General features: G+C 38.7%; 1 protein-coding gene across 1 annotated transcript; it reads left to right on the forward strand.

Annotated features, from left to right (window-relative positions):
• Window positions 1–21,288: 21,288 nt before the first annotated feature.
• On the forward strand, window positions 21,289–23,318 carry LOC121051214. Its single transcript, XM_040513341.1, has 7 exons — window positions 21,289–21,387; window positions 22,157–22,217; window positions 22,259–22,318; window positions 22,421–22,494; window positions 22,591–22,671; window positions 22,757–22,806; window positions 22,901–23,318. The coding sequence occupies exons 1-7, from the start codon at window positions 21,289–21,291 to the stop codon at window positions 23,316–23,318; spliced, it is 843 nt and encodes a 280-aa protein (XP_040369275.1).
• Window positions 23,319–24,140: the final 822 nt, after the last annotated feature.

Raw genomic sequence — 24,140 nt, forward strand, 5'->3', positions numbered from 1 at the left:
GAGTGGAAGAGATAGAAACAATAGGAGACTTCACCGGAGTCCCGTTACAGGAATCCGGCCAACTTTCGCCGGAATCCGGTTACCGGCCGCCACCCACCTGAATTTGCTGAAAACCTCACCGGAAAAGTTTTTTTGCCCTCAATAGACATCTATTGCCTCCCAATAGACCTTTATTGCCCTCTATTGCCCCGATAGTCTTTTGCCCCCCAATAGACGCCTATAGCCCTAATAGTCTATTGCCTCCCAATAGAAGTCTATTGCCCCCCAATAGAATTTTCGGTCGCCGGAATGGGAACTAATCTTCCTAAAATTAGACAAATAAAACTTTGATTCTATTAATATTTAGTTTTTGTGTATCATCATGAAAATTGATAGGGAAAGAAACAAAGCCAAAAATTAGTAGCTAAACCATTGCCAATAGAGTGAAAGACCATCTAATGTCATCTATAAGTAAATGTCTGGAATCAGAATGCCTTTCCAAGAAAGAGATGAAGTAGCTTTCTTTTTAACATTTCAGAAAGAATACTTCTTAAGGTCCTTCGCTTTAACTAGTTCACCCACCAAGCAATAGAATATTGTAAATGGTTCCCCAAAAAAAGAAATTTCAACACTTACTGTCCAAGGCATTTTAATAACATTAGGACATTTAAAACAAGAAAGGACAAAAGCGCTGTCACCTAAGCTCCAAAAGATATTATATTGATTATTTTGGCTCGCAAAAAACCCTAAGCGCGGTCACCTAAGCCGTGTACGCCGCATCAAAGGACGGTCTCCCCATCGTGTCAATAAATCCGGCAGCGATGTTGCAGGGCAACATTCTTGTCTGGAACTATTGAGAAGTAGTTAACCGCGAAACCCAACGAGCTCTAATTGACCTAGTTCAAGCCAAAAGACCATGCCTGATCTTCCTTGCTAAAACATTGGTGCAGAAGAATGTCATTAATACACTGACTTCGCGCCTAGGTTTCAAGGACAACTTGTGTTTCCCTTAAGAACAAGACTCACAAGGTGTTGCTCTACATGGAGCTCTGATATTCACGTCGATTTGCGAAGTGACTCACCCAACCACATCGATGCAAAGATATGTGAAAAACCAGGTTCTGCTCCGTTACGGCGCTTTACGGGAATATATGGTGTTGCTGCATAATCAGACAGGGACAAAACTTGAAATTTGATTGAAGCCCTAGCTAGCTGCTGAAGGATGATTGCTACTGTGGCTCATGGTAGGTGATTTCAACGAAATCATGTCTAATGCTGATAAGTCAGGGGGAATTCTTAGGGCTGCTGCGCCAATGTTGAAGTTTCGACAAACAAATGGATTGATTGACATGGGTTTCGTAGGCAACAGATACACATGGTCCAGCAAACACACGAAGGAGAGACTTAATCGTGGTTTTCAATCCATAACATGGAGAAACAAGTTTCCTCATAGTAGAGTTATTACGTTACATCCTTCTGAATCTGTCCATTCTCCACTGCTGGTAGAAGTAAGGGAGGAGAGACCTCATTTCAAAAAGAGGGTGAAATGGTTTTGATTTGAAGAAATGTGGCATGGTAGTGATCAGTGTGCAGCAATCATCCAGCAAAATGGGTCACGGCCTTTAACTAGTAATGCACTGCAGCAGCTAGGGCAAAAAATACAGTATATGGGGGATCAGCTTTTGCAATGGCATACAACTGAGTTTGATAAGGAGAAGATGGAGTTATGAGTGATCCAAGAAAAGATAAATGACTTCATGAGAATGTCGTACTCCTCAAATCACTACCAAGAACAATGATTACTCTATGTTAGGCACAGTCAGTTATTGGCGCAGCAAGAAAAATATTGGAGGCAGCAGTCAAGGGCCTTATGGCTTAAGGATGGAGATCGTAATTCAGTCTTCTTCCACCGAAATGCTACAAATCGGCGCAGTCGAAACACAATTCGGGGATTACAGGATGCTGATGGTGTTTGGCAGATTGAGCCTGACAAAGTTAAGGGATTACTGTTGAATTATTACCAGGAAATTTTTACCACTGAGGGCACGAATGATGAAGCAATAGATGTGATTATTTCTGCAACTTCTCCAAAGGTTACAGCGGATATGAATGAAGCACTACTTCTACCGTACATGAATGAAGAAATAAAGTCTGCACTCTTCCAAATGTATCCCTTAAAGAGTCTGGGACCAGACGGTATGTCCCCCTTCTTCTTCCAGAAGTATTGGCATATTGTTGGTATGGATGTTTGTATGGATATTTGGAATTTTTTAGAAAAAGATGAGGAATGGTCAAAATCTAATTTCACACATTTGTGTCTTATTCCTAAGCTACAAAACCCTACTGATGCCACGCACTTTAGACCCATAGCACTTTGTAATGTCATCTACAGAATTTGTTCCAAAGTGATTGCGAATAGGTTGAAGAAATGGCTGCCTGACATCGTCTCCCCTTTGCAAAGTGCTTATGTGCCAAGAAGGCTTATTTCAGACAATACCTTAGTTGCTACGGAAGTTGCACATTTTATGCACAAGTTGAGACATCAGGAGGAGGGTTTCTTTTCATTGAAAGTAGACATTAGCAAGGCGTATGATCATCTTGAATGGAGGTTTTTGCATGTTATGCTAACTAGGCTGGGTTTTGTGACAAAATAGATTGATATGATAATGACATGTGTAATCTCAGTTAGCTATGCAGTGCTGATAAATGGTGAGGCAACATCTCAAATTATTCCAACAAGAGGTACTAGGCAGGGCGATCCTCTCTCACCCTACCTTTACATTCTTTGTCCTGAGGGCCTTTCGGCCTTGATTACTAAATCGATTACTGATGGCAGTATGGTTGGCTTGAAGATGTGTCCGCAAGTGACCACACTTCATCACTTATTCTTCGCTGATGACCATTTCCTGTTTGGTGCCGCTACTACTGCAGAATGCTTGTAGGTGAGAAACATTTTAAAGTGTTATGAGTTGGCCTCAGGACTGTAGATAAATTTTCAGAAAAGCAGCGTGGTATTTAGCAGGAATGTGCCGGACGCTATTCAACAGAGGCTTGCTATAATCTTGGAAGTCAAATGTGTGGAGGAGCATGATAGGTACTTGGGCCTCCCTCTTAGAGTGGGTAAATAAAAAACAGATATCTTTGCTTATATAAAGAAGAAGCTTACAAAGAAGTTGGTAGGTTGGAAGTCGAAGACACTGAGCTCTGCAAGTAAAGAAATTCTTATCAAAGCTGTAGCTCAAACCATGCCGTTATATGCTATGAATTGTTACTTATTATCGAAGAGTTTGTGTGATGACATTCATCAGTTATGCTCTTCATTCTTCTGGGGTGATACAGAGGAGAAGAAAAAGATCTATTCACTACACCAAAAACTACATCACACAACGGTGATCACACAATGGAGAACAAATCATCTGTTGTCTGTTGACGACAATTGAATCATACAACACATTTAATAAATCTTCGTTGTATAAAGATGCTGAAATTCTAAAACTTGTAGTTAGGAGGTGATGGCACAACAGAAAGAAAGGTTATCTGTTGTCTGAATTAAAAAAAAAAAAAAAGACCGGCATATTTCCCTCCTCCCATTGAGTCAAATTTGGCTCCAAATTGTATCCTAGATGCCATTAAATTGGACAACAGTTTAGTTAATTCCGTTGTAGGAGTATACTTGTAAATCACCATACAATGGTTTTTAATGTGCTGTTGTGTAAGTGAGTACTAAAATTTGGAGCGATGGCTCCAAAATGCCATTCATTCCCCCCAAAACAGGAAAATTTGACTTCAATTATTTGTTATGCTTGCAAGTTCTAACAACAGAATGAACTATTTCCGTTGTGTGAATGAGAAATGACTAGCCTAAGCGCCAAACCTAACATTTCGATTGCAGAGGTGGGAAATTTCCATTTTTTATTCCCTCAATGATGTAACAAATTAGACAATGTAAATATGTCTATACGTTCTCTGAGCAAGAAAGAAAGAAAAAATTTAATGCCTTAGACAACTCGACATCGAGAGAAAAATTGGAGGGCACACTTAATGCCTCAGTATTTGCTTTAGCCGTCTTTCAACTCAAGAGTAAACCCCGAGCTTTTGTTCATGCCATCTTCTCACCATCGTACGAAAACACTTCTAACCATCACAAATCACCATCTTCTCCTAAACCCTGAGCTTTGTAGTCTGGATTAGCTTTTGTTGGGTTAGATTAGGGTTCAAGTTGGGTTAGATTTGGGGTTTTAGTTCTACTGAAAAGAGGGATTGAGTTCTCACTAATTGAGTTGGGTTCTACTAGATTGTGGTTGTAGTTGGGATTGAGTTCTCATTACATTCTGCTGAGAAGGAGATTCGAGTTATCACCAATTGATTTGGGTTCGAGTTTTTGAAATCCTTGCGATTGGTGAGTTAAATTTGAGATTTCATTGTTGCTCTTCAGGTTTTAAATTTTGCAAATAAGTTCATTAATTGTCTTTGTTTGTTTGGTTCTCAGGACCATTCAATTGGTTTACTCTGTCTGAGTTCGAAAAGCATTTGCTGGGTTCTGTATTGCTATATTGTTGGTGAGTACTTTTCTGAAACTGTAGCTATTATTTCTGAATTCGATTTTTGGTATTGTTGTCATGTGCTTGTATCTGAATTTTGATGCTTTCATATTGTGGTTATTCTTTAACGCATATTTGCTATGCTATTTTTATTGTGGTTATTGTTTAATTCATTTTTCTGTGTTAAGCTTTTTGGGATGAATTAGTTTGAGCTTTATGGAATATAGTGACTGTTGTGTGTATTGTGGTTATTCATTAATTCATTTTGCTTTATATATTAAGACTTTTGGGATGAATGAGGTTGAACTTTATGGAACATAGTGACTGTTGTGTGTACTATGGTTATTCATTAATTCATTTTGCTTTGTTTGGTAAGATTTTTGAGATGAATTTAGGTTGAGCTTTATGTGACATGGTGAATGCAAGTGGTTGTGAAGTAAAACAGTAACATGTGATTGTGCTTTTGTTTGTTATGATTTTGTTTGGGGTTGTGATATAGAAGTTTGGGGTTGTGATATAGAAGGTTTATTTGTGATGTAGATGGATAGGTCATGAATGCATGCTGATAGGAGGTCTTACAAATATAAGTTAGGGGTGGGACTATTTTGTCAATTTGCTTTGGACAATGCTAGAGATCGGAACCACATTTGTTGTCCTTGCACAAACTGTGGAAATGTGGAATATTTCTCTGCTAGTGTGATAAAGGATCATTTATTTGTGAATGGGATTGACCCTAGTTATGAGAAATGGACAGAGCATGGGGAGGTTGATGTTGAGTTAGTGGGATCGGAAAGTGATGATGATAGCATAGAGGTAGAGTCTCTTGAATCTAAATCAGTTAAGGATAACAGAGGGGCAGATTGTGAAGTTGAATTAGATAGCGATGTGCGGTTGGAAGGTGATGAGGATGAGGAGATTTCAAGCGAGTGTAATGAATTTAGACAGTTTGTAGAGGATGCCAACAAACCCTTATACCTTGGTTGCGATAGGCACACCAAGATGAATGTACTTGTGAGGCTTTACAACTTGAAAGCCAAGCATGGTATGACTGATGCGGCTTATTCGGACTGGTTGATTGCCTTTTCGGAGTATCTTCCTACTAGAAACTAGATACCTACATCAGTGTATGAGGCAAAGAAGGTTTTGAGTGCTCTAGGAATGGATTATAGAAAAATCCATGCTTACCCCAATGATTGTATTCTCTACAGAAAACAGTATGCTGATGAAATTCGATGTCCTAGATGTGGTATCTCAAGGTGGAAAGTATGCAAGAACAAGAAAGAAAGGGAGGGGGTACCTGCAAAAGTATTGTGGTACTTTCCTCTTATTCCCAAGTTTAAAAAGATGTTTCAGTCAGTTGAAACATCTAAGAATTTAACTTGGCATGCCACAGAGAGATTTCTGTAACGCCCCAAGCTGCACCTCACCAACTTAAGCACGTCATAGTGCCGCGAGCCTCTAAAACATAAACCGATCGCTCGATTTACATTCTAGAGAACCGCTAGGCATTTTGTTTGAAAACTTTTTGTAGAAACACAGCGGAAGCTACAAATATTTTTGAGGTGAAAATAATTGAGTTGCTAAAATTTATTTCATTCGTCGAGAACTTGAAATGAGTTCTCACACAAGAGGTACGAACTCCAAGGGAATGAGAACTCAACCAACATTGACACAAGGCTAACTATTAACAAGTCTCGGAATACAAAGTTTGAGAAATAGAATTTAGAATAAGGTACAAACGATGATTTACTGAACTTGTTTCCGCACACCCAGCTCCTTCCGCTATTGTCCCGTCATCAGTGCACAGTACCTCCACCGACACTGTTGTAGGGGTGAGCTTTTGTCCTCGCTGCTCAACAGGAACTCTATCTCGACTAGATTTGAAAATCAATAAATAAATTATTTTGGCCTCAGTATGAAAACATGCTTAAACCAAGTGTGTAAAAAGAAACGACAAACTTTAATGTTTTTCAACTTGAAAACTGATGCATGATGCTTAAACAACTACGGCGCCAAATCCAAGTTTTACCTGATGGCCAGTCCCATAGACCCACTACACGACCTTACCTCAATTTAATTTATCACCAGGTAAGTGTAGCAAGAGCGTCCGCTACCTAGCTACACACACGGATCGGGTCGTCATTGCGATCGCTCACCGTCCGACCGGTGTAACTAACCCTCCGGAGGTTTTAGGGATCAAACCCAAGGAAGTCAGAGCCACCCTTTGCTCTCAAGCCATCACATTTCTCACATGGTTTGGTTAGTATGCATTGCATTTGAACATAACCAAACCATACCAACTAACATGCATCCTTTAATAACAATATAAGAAAAGCACAAACCGAGGAGAGTCCTGAATCCCCTACCTGGATTCCGATGCTTTCTCTCACGTACTCCGAGAGTCGCGAACCTTCCGTTCCTTGGGTAACTGGAGTCCTAGATTCTGACATTTCGATGGTTAATATCTCATTGAGCAATAATAAATCGTCCAAACCAACTTTTCTTGGTTTGACCAGGATTGACCAATTTTGACCATTGTTGAAACAAATCAAACATTGACTTAAATCCAAACACTTTAGGTGCATCCGTATTTACTAAGGCCACCCAAGATGTTATTTTTACTTCTTGACTTACTACCCTGTCACACAAGGCGTGTCCAAACTACTAAGGACACCTAGAGCCATAACTTGACCTCTTTTGCCTCAATCACACCCATTATCACTTCTTTTCTAACTGGTAAACAAGTCCACAATTACAATACCAAAACAACTTGCAGAACAGTTTCCAAGTTTTCCTTTCTCGTAAAGCAGATTTGGAAAAATTTCCACGACTTCAGGTCCAGTCGAAAAGAAATGAAATTTTCTAGATCATTGGCCAAACATTGTTGTGTCAAAATTTCTAAATTTCAGAGCTCTGGAAGTCATTAGAGACTGATTCCAAAGTTGCTGCAATGGAAAATCAACAGAACTTTGAGATTGAAAATCTTGGTTTTGAGACCGAGTTCGGAAAAACGTTCGAGACAGTGTTTACAGAAAAAGGGAAGTTTTAGAGGAAAAATCGTTGTTTACCCTTAACGTGGATTTTTTTACATTTGAGTTTTCAGAACAAAACCTTGTACTAATTTAAACTGTTTGTCGAAGTTTGTCTAGAGTCTTGATTTCCGATTCACTCCTTGGTTGGCTTCATTCGCCATCCCGCTAATTCAAAATCTTGGAAGTTAGTGGATGAAAAGTGGCCAGATTTTGGTTATGAGCCACGAAACCTACGACTAGCATTCGAAACTATATTATATAAAATTTATGGCTTCGACAGATTCGGAACCATTTGTATTTATTGTTGTAAATTGCAGTTTTGAATGCCTTAACGGTCATCAATTTGGCTGAAATTTTGCAGAGATGATCTATACATTAGGACCCAAAAACTGAACGATTAAGATGAAAATGTGTGATCGGAAAGTGGGGAAAAATGGGAAATCAGTACCTTTTGCTTAGGTACCGACGTCCGCAGCCAAGAAACCCTATATATATATATATATATATATATATATATATATATATATATATATGAAAACTATCAGTTAAGCACCGTTTGTCAAATAAGTGGCCTTTCTGGTTGCTCTAATTCTAATAGTCACACTAAGACAGGAAGAAAGTCTTTAGGTATACCTGAAGAAACATTCACCAAGAAATCAATAACTCGATCACTAGCAGCTTATACTAAGAATTTGACGTTATAGTATCATTTATTGCAACACATACAGTTTAATTTCATATGAAGTTTTTGAAGGGGGTAGGCCTATATTTTCTTATTCATGGTATGACTTGAGTGAGTTGATCCGTTTTCTATGAAGAAAATTACCAAAAAGATAGAAAAAGTCAGCTGCCAACTCATTTAGTACTAACTTCACTTGGATCAAGATTTCATATAGGGTGGTGCTATTCACACATCCATTTTTTCTATTAACACATCCTCTCTATTTTTTTATTATTTTAATATAACATTTTTTTTACAAATTACCCTAACTAACCTCCTTTGTAGTTATGTTTTTTTTTTTCTTTTTTCTTTCTATTTGGCAAGTCAATCATGAATTAAACATCATTATATAATAAACCAATTTTTCTAGTGAATATTATTGTTGATTAGGAAAAAAAAACTGATGGATTGGACGAAAATTGAAGTCACCCTTGATATACTGTTGTCTCAAAGAAAATTGAAGTATATACGACATGTTATAAGTAAAAAATAAAAATTTGGCAGTGAACTAAACATATATATATATATATATATATATATATATGTTCAAGGAAAACCTAATTTGTGTTTAGCCCAAACTCTAGGTTACTTGACCTAGTGGTAATAGGATTTAATTAGAATGTTCTAGAATCTTATTCAATGTAGAATTACTTTCCTTGTATGATTGAGATTCTATGCATTGTGATCCTCTATATAAAGAGGCCCCTATTATCAATGAGAATACACGGCAAATTCCTCTCAAATTCAGTTTCTCTACAACACGTTATCAGCACGAAGCCCTAACCCTGAAATCCTAAATTCGTAGCCTTCAAATCCCAGAAACCTCTGCCACCCAACTTGATACTCTCACCCTCAGGAGGCCAAAACCGGCGGCGAAGACCCTAGAACCGGCCGGAAAATATCCGAACCGGCCCCCGGAAATATCCATACCCTCTCTCCCCGGTTCGGAGCTTTCCTCCCTGTCAACTGCCACCAAAATTCACCAACAGCTGCAGCAGCACCTCAAATCACCGGAGACAAAAAATCATGATCGGAACCGGCCTAGAACCACGTGAACCGGCCGCCTGAACCACCGCCTGCATCTTCTATCTGTGCTTCAGTCAACCGAACCCACGTTCGCTCAACCCTAGCCCAGCTGCCATCAGCCCAAGCCTCAGAAGCCTATGCTCTCGGCCCAGCAACCTGAAGCCCAAGCCGCCAAGCCGTCAAGCCCGAGCCGCCGAGCTACCAAGCCGCCAAGCCGCAAACTGATCTACCATGTCAGCGCGCGGACCTGCCACGTCAGCACCCGGTCAACGACCGGTCAACCCTCCGGTCAACACTTTTCCGGCGACTTTTCCGATCAGCTACAGTAACTCCGGCAGCTACAGTGAATTTCCGGCAACCATTTTTCCGGCATCTTTTTAAGGTAAACTTTTCTAAAAGTTCCCGTTTTTGAAGTTTTTTTTTTCAATTTCTTCTTCTTTTCTCGGGGACTTCCAACATCCCTTCTTCTACCCCCCTTTCTTCTTCATAGGGGAGACCAATAGCCGAACTGTGGGGGTTCGTGCTCACTCCAAGCTTGGAGCTTGTAGAGTCATCCAAATTTAGAGTTTGTTGAGAAGAAAACGATCGACCACATATATCGTTGTTTCGATCTAATCCAAAACCCCTCTTGGAATCGGATTTTCCTGGAAGCGACTACGCTCGGAAAAATCCCTAATTTCTTGGAAGCGACTACGCTCAGAAATTTAATAAATTTTTCGTGGTAGCCCTTTTCGCTCCGAAACTAACCCTAATTTCTTGTTCTCTTTCAGGATGAGTAACCTGAACAAATTGGACTTTGCTCCATTGGGAACAACTGGCTCTGGATATCACAGGTGGGTTCGTGATATCCGCCAGCATCTCAAGGCTGTAGGAATCTTGGATATGATTCTCGAGCCTAGCCAGGACGTGATAACTGTTGAGCAAGCTCAAGCTTTGGAAGCAAATAGAGCAGCCTTAGAGGCAAATAAGGCGAAAGCCATCATCCTAATGACTCGTCATATGGATGATTCGCTCCAATACGAGTATATGAATGAAGAAGACCCCAGAAGGCTGTGGGTCTCACTCGAAGAAAGATTTGGCAACGTCCGTGACTCCTTGCTTCCTGACTTAGAAGTGAGATGGCATAGCCTCCGCTTCTGTGATTTCAAGTCAGTTCTTGACTATAACTCGGAAGCACTTCGCATTAAATCCTTAATGAAATTCTGTGGTAAAGAGATCACAGATGCGATGTTGATTGAGAAGACTCTCTCTACCTTCCCCGTCTCTGCATTGATGGTTGCTAAGAACTATCGAATCGATGTATATGCAAGACGGATCACAAGGTTTCATGAGCTCATTGGAGCTATGAATGTCGCTGAAAAGCATGACAATATCCTTGTGAAGAACTATAATTCGAGATCCGTGGAAACAGAGCATATTCCGGAATCCAATTATAGTCGCACCTCTAAGAGAGGGCGCCAAGAGCGAAACCCTAATATTAGGTATACTTATGGACATTCTGATCCATATAATCGCTCTACTTGGGAAGGTAACCGCCAAAATAGGCGAACACGGAACCGAAGAGGTAAACGTGGAAAGAGAGAGGGAGGCAACGCCTCTGGCCATGTTGGTGGCGCCACCAACATTAAGAGCCATCTAAATGACGCTTTCAAAGCGCCTCAATCAATGGAGTTCGAGCAAAGAGATGTATGTTCTCGATGTGGAGTGTCTGAGCATTGGGCACACATTTGTAGAGCTCGTGAAGAACTTGTCACCGCCTACAAAGCATATTGTGAAGCACGAAAAGCTCACTATGTGGAACAAGAAGATCATGAAGATGATCTAGAGTGAAGGGTTGAAGACTACAAATCTGGCTGGGATCAATAGATCGCCAATTCTGTTTAAGTCTTTATTTTCCAAGAGATGTAGGCGATTGCCATATTACTTTTTATTGGATTAGATTTTCTTTGATCAAGGAAACAATGATGTACTCCGTTGGCTTATGAATAAAATTTCGAGTTCTTTTCATTATGACTCAATTTTGATTCTGAGCATATGACTTTGTGACTACGATGGCTGGGCCATCAGTATTAATTCAAGGACATGGAATAGCTCAAGTTCCACTTGCCAAATGGCACCTTGATTACAGCTGTCACAGAAACTCTCTACGCTTTGAGGGCAAATCGTACCCTATGAATAGCCAACGAATTCCATGCAAAAATGCATGTAGAGAATGGAAATGAGTTCCTTTGCAATACCTCTAATGATTGCGAACAAAGACGCATCTTAGAGAAGTTTATGTGTCTCTCTAGTGGATTCTATGTCACTATTCGATCTATTAATCCAATAAAGTTACGAGAGAAGATCTCTTGGATTTAGACACATATTGGCTTTTTCACCATAGGATAGATCATCCTGGTCATGATATGATGATCCGTCTACAAAAAGACTTCACACGGACATCTTTTCTCTCGAGCGAAATGAAGCATGAATCAAAGGTTGATTCTTAGACTACGTGTGACCGACGTTGCTGCCTAGGGCACCGCCTCCGTCCACCACCAGCCTAGGGCTGGCGTAGTCTCTATCCATGACTCCATGGATGGCGTCCATCCTGGTGATGGCGCCCTAGATGATGCTGCAATCACCAACTTGCTTCAAAATAGTGTTTCAGACGCTCAGGCCTAACCAAAATTCTCATTGGTTGCTTCTAAAGACTCTCGCTCGTTTTACTAAGCCTGTTCCTTAGGGAAATTAGGACTGAGACCGTCCTATGCAAAGGATATGACATTACTCATTCTGTTCTTACAAAGAATCCGTAGGGATTTTGTGGATTGATTCAACTAACTTGCGGACGCTTAAATATTTTATGATGTTGGTTGACACGCAAACACGTTGGTCACGTGTTGTGCTATTGTCCACATATAAATGCTGCTTACGCTACACTCCTAGCACATATCATATGACAATGGGCTCACTCCCCAAATCATCTTATTCAGTCAATTGGATTTGACTATGCTAGTGAGTTTACATCGAAGACTTTCGATGGTTATTGCATTTGGGACTGATGTTGGACATCATATTCCCATGAGCACACCCAAATGGTCTCGCGGAAACGACTACGATAGTAGTCCGGACATTGGTAATGCGCACCAACCTCCTTATATCCGCTTGGGTTGATGCAATATCACATGCAGCTATGCTAATTCGTCTACGACCCACTGCCACTCAATCTACCTCTGCGATACAGCTAGTGATTGGGTACAAATATCGTACTTACGCATATTTGAGTGTGTCATTTATGTGTCAATTGCGCCACCACAGCGCCCTATAATGGGTCCTTACTAGACGAATGGGCAACTACGTTGGATTTGAGCTTCCAACAATCGTCCGCCACTTCAATGCCCTTGCTAGGTGATCTCCTTACCGCTAGATTTGCGGATGTCACTTTGATGAGACAGTCTTCCCGTCGTTAGGGGGAGATAAGAACACGAATGTTCAACAGGAACGACAGGAATTGTCGTAGTCTGTCCCCACTATGTCTCATCTTGATCCATATTAAAGTGACGAGATCACACAAATATGCTGCAAACATGCCTGCAAGGAAGGACGTCCCTACGAGAGGACGTAAGCGCCACCCTACACGGAGGTAGGCATGGCGCCAATGTCAAAGAGAGTGGCACTCTGGCGTTACAGGCCATGGCCCCAACTAGGATGCGTGGGAGGCCCGTGGGTTCGAAGGATACTTTGGCACATTCCAATCCTTTGATCATCAAGACTCAAAATTCGTCTTATGAGAATCTTCCGGGTTATGGTTATCGTTGGGGGACGCCTCAACATTAGAACCTATTCCTGAGAATATAGAGCTCTATGAAACTTACACTAGTGTACATGAGATGTAGGATAGAAACTCCATCATAATTGATGATGTAGTTGCGTATTTTGTTGCGTATGAGTTTGTTGAGTCAGATGATATCGAACTACGCTCCATTGATGAATGAATGCCAACGTAGAGAGTTTTTGGCCTAAATGGAAAGATGCGATCCAGGTTAAGATGGATTCTCTAACGAAGAGGAAGGTTTTCGAGCTAGAGATGCCAACACCTCCTAACATAAAACCTGTTGACTAATGGGTCTTCGTTAGAAAGCGTGATGAGAAAAAGAGATGGCAATCTCGCCTTATGGCACAAGGCTTCTCACAAAACGCCCTGGAATCGACTACGATGAGACATATTCTCTCGTAATGGATGTCATTGCACTCCACTACCCTGTCAGTTTGGTAGTTTCCGAATAACTGAACATGCAGCTTACAAATATGGTCACTACGTATCTCTATAGGGATCTAGATACGGAATATACATGAAGGTTCATGGTGAACTTCATTTACCCAAGTCAAGTAGCTCTAGACCATGGAGCGCGTTTACAAGGAGGTTGAAACGCTCACTAAAGTGACTACTTGATTGGGAAGGGATATGCCCACGCGTTTCTACGACAAGTTTTGGATTCTATCGCGGTTCATGTTGGACATGATCTTCATTAGAAGCCCTTAAAGAGTTAAGGGAAACCGCTGAACACTTGAAATCCGTAGTTTGAGATGAAGGATTTTAGGAGAACACGATTATGGCTCGGTTTGGAACTTGAGCATCGTGTCGATAGATGCTTAGGCATTTTGACAAGGTCAAGTCTTCGAGCACCCCCATGATCGTCCGTAGTCTTGATTCTGAAAAGGATCATCTTCGTCGAAAGGATGATGACGAAGATGTGCTAGAGGCAGAAGTGCCTTACTTAGTACAATAGGCGCATTATTGTACTTATCCTAATGCACAAGACCGGACATCTCATATGTTGTGAACTTGTTAGCTAGATATAGCTCTGCGCCAACGCGACACCATTGGATTGGTGTAAAAGATATCTTTCGATATTTGAGATGTACGATTGATATGGGCTTGTTCTATCCCTACAAAGAGATGATGGATTCGGACCCATCACACACCAGGTACGCCGCCAACATTGGCCTGCGTCCATCATCCCCATCCCAAAACGACATGTGTTTTGGAAGGTTTTGCTGATGTTGGGTATCTCTCTGACCCACACAAAGGTCATTCCTAATCCGGTTAAGTGTTCACCATGGGAAAAGACCATGATATCTTGGAGGTCTACAGAATAGACCGTCGCTATATCTTCGAACAATGCAGAGATCATTGCTCTTCACGAAGTAATTCGTGAATGTCTGTGGATTAGATCCATAGTTACGCATGTTCGAACAATTGTGGTCTGAAGTCTACCACAGATGAGCCTACGAGCATTTAGGATAATGCTGCTTGTTTTGAACAAATGAGGCAAGGCTACATCAAAAGCGATAACACCAAGCACAATCAGCAACAACAGACTCTCCTCGAGATCAAAGTGAACTAGATTCGATCTGAGGACAGTATGGCAGACTTTTTTACTAAGTCATTGCCCAAATCCACGTTCGAGAAACATGTGGCAAAAATTGGCTTGCGGAAATTATCTGAACTCCCATGATCGTAGTCATCAGGGGGAGGTGCAGACATCAAGGGGAGGTGCAGACATGTTCACCTCAAAACGTGAAGGATGTGTTGTGCTCTTTTTCCCCTTCGACCGAGGTTATTTTTGTCCCACTGGGTTTTTGTTACTCGGCAAGGTTTTTAATGAGGCAACGAGAGAAGCACCACGTTTGGGCAACACAAGTTTGGGCAACACAAGGGGGAGTGTTCAAGGAAAACCTAATTTGTGTTTAGCCCAAACTCTAGGTTACTTGACCTAGTGGTAATAGGATTTAATTAGAAGGATCTAGAATCCTATTCAATGTAGAATTACTTTCCTTGTATGATTGAGATTCTGTGCATTGTAATCCTTTATATAAAGAGGCCCCTATTATCAATGAGAATACACAGCAAATTCCTCTCAAATTCAGTTTCTCTACAACAATATATATATTGCTGAAGAATTATTATTAATTGATCTCCAAGAGTTCAATGGACACATGCAATCTCCTTAAAAAAAAAATTGACACATGCAAATCCCTTAAAAAAAAAAAGGATCTTAAAGATTTCTTTGTCAATAAAGTCCGTCCCGGCCTAGAAAAAGTGAGGGCTACCCGGCCAAGCCTGAAGAAGCCCGTAAGGCCCACTTTATATAGACGGGCTTGGATCTTGTGATTTACAATGAAGATCGGCCCCGCCCAACCCGCTATGAATGGACTAGCCCGGCCCGTTGACAAGGCCTAGATGAATCCCGTTATTGATAAGTCAAATAATCAACAAGTCATACTATCATACTGGCAGTAGCAAGAAATGATAATAAAGGGCAACAGTTCTGCTTCCCCTTCAGTTAAAATACTTCAATGTAACTCGATAACTCCTACTACCATAGGGATGGGTGTAGCCAACAACTTACCCTAACCCATTCAATTCTCTCTCTTCTCAATGTAATAAAAAAATCAAAGCTCTGGTCTTTGTTTCTGGGCAAATCCATAAGCATACTACCATGGGTTCAGGTATAGCAAACAACTAACCCGACCCGACCCAACCCAACCCAACCCATTCAATTCTCCCTCTTCTCATTGTAATGAAAAAACACTAGCCCTCTTGCAGCTATTTCCACCTTACTGATTGCTTTCTTCACCCTACAAGTTTTTAATTTATTGAAAGACTAAAATACCTAAATATAAAATTACAATAAAGGACAATATCTTATTAGAAACTACATTTGTTTATCTTAATTATACACTACAGAACACATACTTAAACATTTTTAATGTCTTCATTCATCGTTAAAGAAAGCATTATGGTTTCTTAGCATTTATCATCTTCAATCATTCTCATGTTATGCTAAAAAAACGAATTCGAGACGCAGAGGAAGCCAAATAGAAAAATAATTCGAGTTAAACCTTACTTTAAAAAATCGTATTTTGGGTATTGTAATGGATGAACTAAGTAAACTTGAAATTAAAAAGATATATGTAGGGTGAGAAGGGAATGTAGGGTGAACAAAGTAGTTAGTAGAGTGGTAATAGCAGCACCAAAAAAACAAAAAATAGCCCTCCTCGTCTTTATTTTCTGGCAAACACTAGATACATAAGAAAGGGCCAAAATAAATTTTATTTCAGTGTAGTGTCGCTGTCAGGTTTACAATCATGGTAATAAAACATATGATATGAAGAAACTTCTGCTTTCTTCCTAAGACTTGGTAAGTTTGTGTTACAGGTTTCACCAAAACATGAATTGCCCAAAATATCTTTTACAATGAAATCATAATTTTTTTTGTTTTTAAGAATTAATGAAATTAATCAAATTATACTCAAGAGAAGAAGGCTTTGCTCACTATAATTGAAAATTTTTACGGTTATAACCCCCAAATATTAAAAAATCTTTAAAATTGAATTACTCAAGAAGGACAAAAATGTAAGTTGACAAAAGAAAAAAGAATAAGAAAAAAAGATCAACACATTTTTCACAAAAAATTACCCACAAAATCAAAGATAAAAAAAGAAAAGAAAGTGGAGCAGTTTTTATCACGTTTTGTAAAATAATTGTCCACATAATTTTCTTTCGTACCCTAACTACATCTTTAGGGTGTATTTGGATTCTAGTTAAAGTAAAATAAACAAGCGGTAAATAGGGACTGAGAATTACATTAGGACTTTAGACAGTTAAATACGGGGTCGAGGGATTTACCTAAGATACTGTTTCTTTGTTGGGCTACTATTATTACCCAAGAGTGATGAGAAATTTGGGGAAAATGGAACTGGAAATGGAAATTTTGTTTTCCAAGTAATGGAAATTTGTTAACTAGGGTGCAAATTTGTATTCGTGAGCATACTGGATATTGCTATATTCTATCTATTCCTTGCTTATTATAGAATTTCTGGAGAATTCCTAGGATGGCAGTGTGACTGACTAGTGAGCTCAACAATGTGCTTGCATTTGTCTGCGATTTTTATGGTTTAGTGAGCCATTTGGAGAATCATATTATGCTAAGATTCCATCATGTTGTGGTTTTTGCAGAAAAAACATTTAATGCTTGCTGAGGAGGCTGATGACCTTGTTGAGCAGCAAAGGGCCAATACCCAACTAGGTCGTACATACCATGAGATGTTTAGAAAATCCCTGGGGAAACATTAGTCAATGCAGAATGCGAAGAAGTATTTCATGTCCGCTATGAAGCTTGCACATACTATCAAGGATAATCCACCTACTAATAAGTCTTTCTTCATCAAAGAATAAATTGACACATATAGCAATATAGGATTGCTTGAACTTGAATACTTGATCTTGACAACCTGGAAGAGGCTGAGAAAATCTTTGCTAAAGTAATAGATATCTGCAACAAAGAAGAGGTAAATGAATACGATGAGGCCCGCGCCAGGCTCCATCACAATCTTAGAAAGGTTTACACTGAGCTGAGAATCTGGGATAATGCTCGGCAACACTTTGACAGAGACATTATGATATGTAAGCAGATTGGACATTGCAAAGGAGAGGCAAATGGGTATATCAGTCTTGGCCAGTTACTAAACCATGCACAGAAATATGAGGAGGCATTTCTTTGCTACCAAAAAGCACTTGATTTGGCGAAATCAATGGAAGATGAGGATGCCTTGGTCCATCAAATTGATGGGAGTATCAAAACTGTAAAAAGATTAGCTGAAGTAATGGATGACATGAAGAGAGAAGAGCATAATCTCTACTGTTGGAAAATTTGGTCGATGGATGTTATTTTCGTCATCAATTTTCGTTTCCTACAAATTCCACAAATACAATATTTTATTAGTAAATAAATATAATCATATTAATGCCATAATAAGCTGAAAATAGAAGACCAACACTTATCTTTTGGATTTGCGAGCCGCCACCTAATAATTACTTCAAAAAAAAGTTTAAGGTTAAGGTGTGTAAGCACTGCCCTTAAGAGTAGATTTCGCCCCTCGGAGACAATGTCTCAGTGTAGCAGGTTTGTGGCGCCCTACCTTCCAGGGTACAACAACCATTAATCCTTGTAGGCGTACACTCGCAAACTTAGATCCTAGAAATGCTTGATTTTTCCCTTTGGCATTATGGAAGAGCAAGAACAAAGAACTCACTAGAGAAATTGCTACGGAGAGAAATATAGAAGATAATGAATTTCATTGTGTGTGTAAGAGCAAGAAGTGACAGGTATATATAGTAAATGAAAATACTTAGAGATATGATGCAAATTTAATAAGATAATTATTGGAATATTGTAACTCCCATAACCATAATATGCCATAATATTATGAACATAATGAAGTAGTAACGTTTAAGCATAAATGTATAGTAAATAGTTTTTCAAAGCATTGGGAGTTACACAAAGTATTTTGAAATACACAATCAAAATTTCCAACAATCCCCCACATATTTCAAAATACGGAAGCTGCTAAATGAAAAAGGAAATTATAGAGTGCCAAAGGAAAATGAGAATCCAATGCTTCTGAACTGGTGTCTTTTGAACTATGAACCAGCCATAGGATAAATAATTGTGATCCATAGAAATTTGGTGAAAATTAAATTTTCTATGAACCAAAATTTCTTAATATGAATCAAGAACTACCATCCACACTGAACTCTTGAAATCAAGCATTTTCCGTGGGTGGGCATGAATAGGCCATGCACCCCTACCTGGATATTCATGAGTTCTCTAGAAGACTTGCCCAAGTTTCATAGGAAGCTGCCCCACTTCCACACTGATATAGGTAAGTCCATCAAGTGTGTACTGAAATCAAACACAAAACCCATGTGTAAGGGCTATGGTACTTATTAAGAACAAAGTTCATCCTTATACGTTCCAGTTAAAGCACTATCTATGCACCATAGGGATAGACTCCAAACTTTATTTTGATAGTGCACCACTGATCAACAAGTGACTTGTTGTTACCCATATGAACCTACTTCCTGGGATCGCCATTCACATAGGTTGGGTTGCCATCACTCTTGACCTTTGTTATAGGCATAATCTCATCCCCCTCGATGTATTAACCACTAGCTTTGGCTTTTAGCCTAATGGTTTTGCCAGAGTATTGGCCAAAATCAACTCTGACCTACACAGCTTATTGAATAATCTCAACAATAAGTAATCTTCATTGGATTTTTAGTTATCCAATCTCACTTAGATATAAGAGCCCATTTTTTTTCTTGTTTTGCCTTGACCCCAACATTTTTGAGTCTGTCTGGCTCATATATATAGGCAAGATAATATCAAGCCATATATATTTAGGCAACGTTTAATTTGCATGGTTGTCAATTTTGATTGCTAATGATTTTTCAATTGGCATTTAAATATTGATTCTATAATGTGCATTTTTGGGTTAGTAATGCATGGTGTAATGATAATTAAAGTTGTGTACAACTATTAATTTTAGTTTAATTTGCATTCACTTCACTGTTCAATGCATTATGTAACTTAAAAACTAACCGTTTTGCACATTTACTTTTCTATATCAATAGCTATATATAATATCGTTTTTCTATTTTTGTACCATTTATTGTGCATCATTAATTGCTATTAACCTTATGGTTTATCCTATTTTCTATGCATTAAAATATTCTTTACCATTATAACTTGAAAAGTTATTTCTATGTGTTAAAATGTTTGGTTATAAGTAATAAGTATTGCCTCATTTACATCTTGAATGATGAATCGGACCCTATCCTATGAATTAGATATAACGGTTGCCTCGATACTTTAACAGTAATGAACATGGTTGCCTTGAGAATTCAGATACCAAGAAAATAGTTGCCTGATTATATATAATCAGTGCTTCCGGATATAATGCAAAGACAACAAGTCTCTAAACATGGTTGTCTATTGTCTAACCACTGAAGGCGTCAATATTGTTACTACAATTATATATTGTTGCTTACTACGGTATTTGCTCGGATGATTAGCTCAGTATGTTGCCTTAAAGGTTTTGGGTAGCCTTTCGGTTAATGTTGCCTCAAAACAAATAAATGTATGCGGTTTTTATTCATTGACGTCTCAATATTGTCCATTACGCTGATGCTGCACCAACCATGCTTTATTAAATGCAAAGAATAATTGTCATGGTAGAAGTTTAGAACATAATTTTCCAATATAATGCAGCAATAAACAAAGAGTAATTGTTTTAGGTTTCGGTGAAAAGACTTTCAAAAATCAATACTACTTTTGAAACTCTTCAAAACCATAATAAGCTCGTTGAAAATATAAACCAATAAAGTGGTGAAGAGAAATGACTTATCTTCATGTCTAAGCATTCCACAAGGAAACATCCACCAACGGAAATCTACTCTTAAGATTGTTGGAAAATTTGGTCGATGGATGTTATTTTCGTCATCAATTTTCGTTTCCTACAAATTCCACAAATACAATATTTTATTAGTAAATAAATATAATTTCATTAATGCCATAATAAGCTGAAAATAGAAGACCAACACTTATCTTTTGGATTTGCGAGCCGCCACCCAATAATTACTTCAAAAAAAAGTTTAAGGTTGAGGCGTGTAAACACTTCCCTTAAGAGTAGATTTCGCCCCTCGGAGACAATGTCTCGGTGTAGCAGATTTGTGGCGCCCTACCCTCCAGGGTACAACAACCGTTAATCCTTGTAAGCGTACACTCGCAAACTTAGATCCTAGAAATGCTTGATTTTTCCCTTTGGCATTATGGAAGAGCAAGAACAAAGAACTCACTAGAGAAATTGCTACGGAGAGAAAAATAGAAGATAATGAATTTCATTGTGTTTGTAAGAGCAAGAAGTGACAGGTATATATAGTAGATGAAAATACTTAGAGATATGATGCAAATTTAATAAGATAATTATTGAAATATTGTAACTCCCATAACCTTAATATGCCATAATATTATGAACATAATGAAGTAGTAACGTTTAAGCATAAATGTATAGTAAATAGTTTTTCAAAGCATTGGGAGTTACACAAAGTATTTTGAAATACACAATCAAAATTTCCAACATCTACAAGCTAACAAGAGACATGGCCATAGCAAGAGGCACATCGCATGAGCAGCTGCAGCAAATTGCTTCTCTTGATCGTCCTATCGACAGATCAAAGACTATCTCTGCCCGGTCAAAGGTACAAATTTTGATCCATATGTTTCCTCTGCCGTACTACTCTTTTCAACTGCTACATTGCTCCTCATAAAGGCCACTGCTTAATTGTTCCCACTCTCCTGTTTTTCTTTTTAAATGGTTAGCGTTTGAGTGAATTAATTCCTTTTACAAGTTTAATGGGCCTATAAGGTTTCATATTACACAATGAGCTAGTTATACTATCAAGATTGATCGTTTTATCTCCTACATTGCTAAACTTGTTTCCATTATACTACATTGGTTAAAATATGGCCTTCAAACTTGGTTTCATCAGTTGTTTGGTCTTAATCCAGCAGAGTAGTCCACCTCAGTTGGGTGTTCCTTGCCATCTAATGTTGAAATTATATTTTATTTCCAAGATGCTGAAATGTTATTTTGATTATTGGAAGGAATTCATGTTTTGTGTTGAGGAGTTACTTAATGCCTTTTAGGGAGGTCTTTAGAAGGATGAAGAAGATGGTATTTGTCCCAGATGGGCCAGATCTTAAGATTTCATTATGAGCATCATGCTGCTTATATAAAGCATCAAATTATGTTTCAAAAAATGAGTTTATTATTATGTGCCTTTTTATTCTGCCTTTTCATTGTGACTGGTTCTTGTTTGTATATCCTTATTCTATATTCTATTAAACTCCTATTTTGTAGCTGCTGCACAACTTGTTATTTTTGTGGGAGCCAGTGTTCTAAAACTCGGCCGCCCAGGCCGCCTATAAATGTTTTAATTGTATTTGCTGTGTTCATGAATGGTTCAGAATATTACAAAGATTTTAATCCTTGGATTGTTGGGGATGGGAGTACTTTGCGTGTTTTTGAGTGATGATGACGCCATTTTTCATTTTTTTGATTTATTGCAGACTTGGTTTGGTTGGTTGAAGACTTGAAGTGGCCTTACAGGTCAAATGATGACAGTCCAGGTTTAAAATTTTCTCTTTTGTTTTCAAAAAGAAAATAATGGATTAGTTGTCATGGCTTGAATTGATAAACTGAGTTTGTTTGTCTTTCATTGCCATGCTCAGCTACTCCAAAACCTGCCAAGTATCTCCGATTGTTCAGGAAATCTACGGAAAAAGCTAATGACGGTTCTCTGAAGGTTTAACTTGAAATTCCCTTTCAATTCATATTTTATATGGTAGCCACAGATTTAATTTTGTATATAAAATTAAGCTTATTATAGTTCCATTCTCAGGCCATTGATGGAGATGACGAGGAGCTTCAGCTTTTGGGGAACCTTCTGGCAGATGATGTGGAAGAGCAGTCAAATGACGAGGTAATTTTATGTTTCTCTTGAGTGTTTCTAAAATTGACAACGAAAAAAATGTTATGAAAAATAACTTCGCTGTTTCTTTTTACAGTTTTTCACTCCTGAGTCTACACGTCCATCTGGAGATGCTCCTGCTTATGAGTGAGGAATGCATTATTTTTACATTGTTCTTTGCACTTTTTTATGTAATCTTATTTGATTAAAAAATAAAATTAAAAAACTCTTGTGCTTGTAGTGACTCTGTACGCGTAGTAGTTGCATCACATGTTTCTCAGGAGATTGTAGGCTGGATCTGGCTTGTTTTCCACATTATTGTTGAGTGCATTCTCGGCCTTGTGGAGATTTATGGGATAGGGAATCCCAGGTGGATGCTCGCAGGTGCAGTTTCTTCAGTTGTAGCCGCCTATTTTTGGATTGCCGAGATTGTAGGGATGCATCGTGGACCGTTCAGATTTTGGAGACTACCATTTGTTCCAGAGATTTCCGGACTGGTGGTAGTTTTTGTGCAGTTCACGTACTTTGTGATGGGATATGTGTCATTGAGACATGATTCAGAGGAGACAGTTAGAGGACCTATTATTCGTATATGTGTTTACAGCTTGTCTTTTCAGATTTGCTTATTTCTTCAGAGATTAGGACGTAGGTTTGGTTGAGTTTTGATGTGTATACTCTATTCGTGATTTGATGTGCATACCCTCTGGGCAGTGTTGGTCACACTTTGACATCTACATATATGGTAGGTTTAATTTTGATGGTGCAGGACGCATTCTAGAAGCATTATGTTTTAAGTTTGTGAATATCAGAATACTGGTTTTTTTTCTTTCTACTCCATCGAGAAAATATTTTTCATTTGAGCTCAACCAAGTGAATAAAACAAAACACTACATAAAGTGAAAGAGTCTCTAGTAAAAATCGACACTACGAAGTTAATTCTTTAGTGAAAAATCCATCGTAATTTGATGTAAAATACCATTTTACTCCTTATTTAATCTCCATCTAAACAACAATTCCACCAGAAATTCAAAGACAATTTAACTCCGTATGTCTATGAAATAGTTGGTATAAAAGATTGTTTAACATAGCAAACTATAAGGGTGTTGTTATATGTTTGTGCAAAGGATCACATCGTATATCACCTAAAACCACATGAACCGTACATAACATAGAGTGTTGTGCTTCAACCCAATATGAAATGGACATGCAAGTGCATCTCTTTTGACGAAAATTGGAAATGTTCAAGAAAACTTTTGACTTTTTTTTTTTCCTTCACATATTAAATGTGCATCTCTGTTGACGTTACATGGTAAGAAAATCTTATTCCTGTTCAATATATGGTTACTTCCGAATGAGATTGACATTACAAAAGAAAAGAAAAGATCTACATAGCATTACACAACAATTATGCACATCCCACCAGTCCAAATTTTGATGGGGAACCAAAGAGTGCCAGTCTCTGCTACAAGATTGTTACAGAG

Source organism: Rosa chinensis, chromosome 2, assembly GCF_002994745.2.
Source record: "Rosa chinensis cultivar Old Blush chromosome 2, RchiOBHm-V2, whole genome shotgun sequence".
NCBI classification, from domain to species: domain Eukaryota; kingdom Viridiplantae; phylum Streptophyta; class Magnoliopsida; order Rosales; family Rosaceae; genus Rosa; species Rosa chinensis.

Coding starts and splice junctions, on each gene's coding strand:
- LOC121051214 (XM_040513341.1), top strand. CDS start 21,289: ATGGCCATAGCAAGAGGCACATCGCATGAGCAGCTGCAGCAAATTGCT. Junction 22,495..22,590: donor CTAATGACGGTTCTCTGAAG/GTTTAACTTGAA, acceptor TTCCATTCTCAG/GCCATTGATGGAGATGACGA. Junction 22,807..22,900: donor GGAGATGCTCCTGCTTATGA/GTGAGGAATGCA, acceptor TTGTGCTTGTAG/TGACTCTGTACGCGTAGTAG.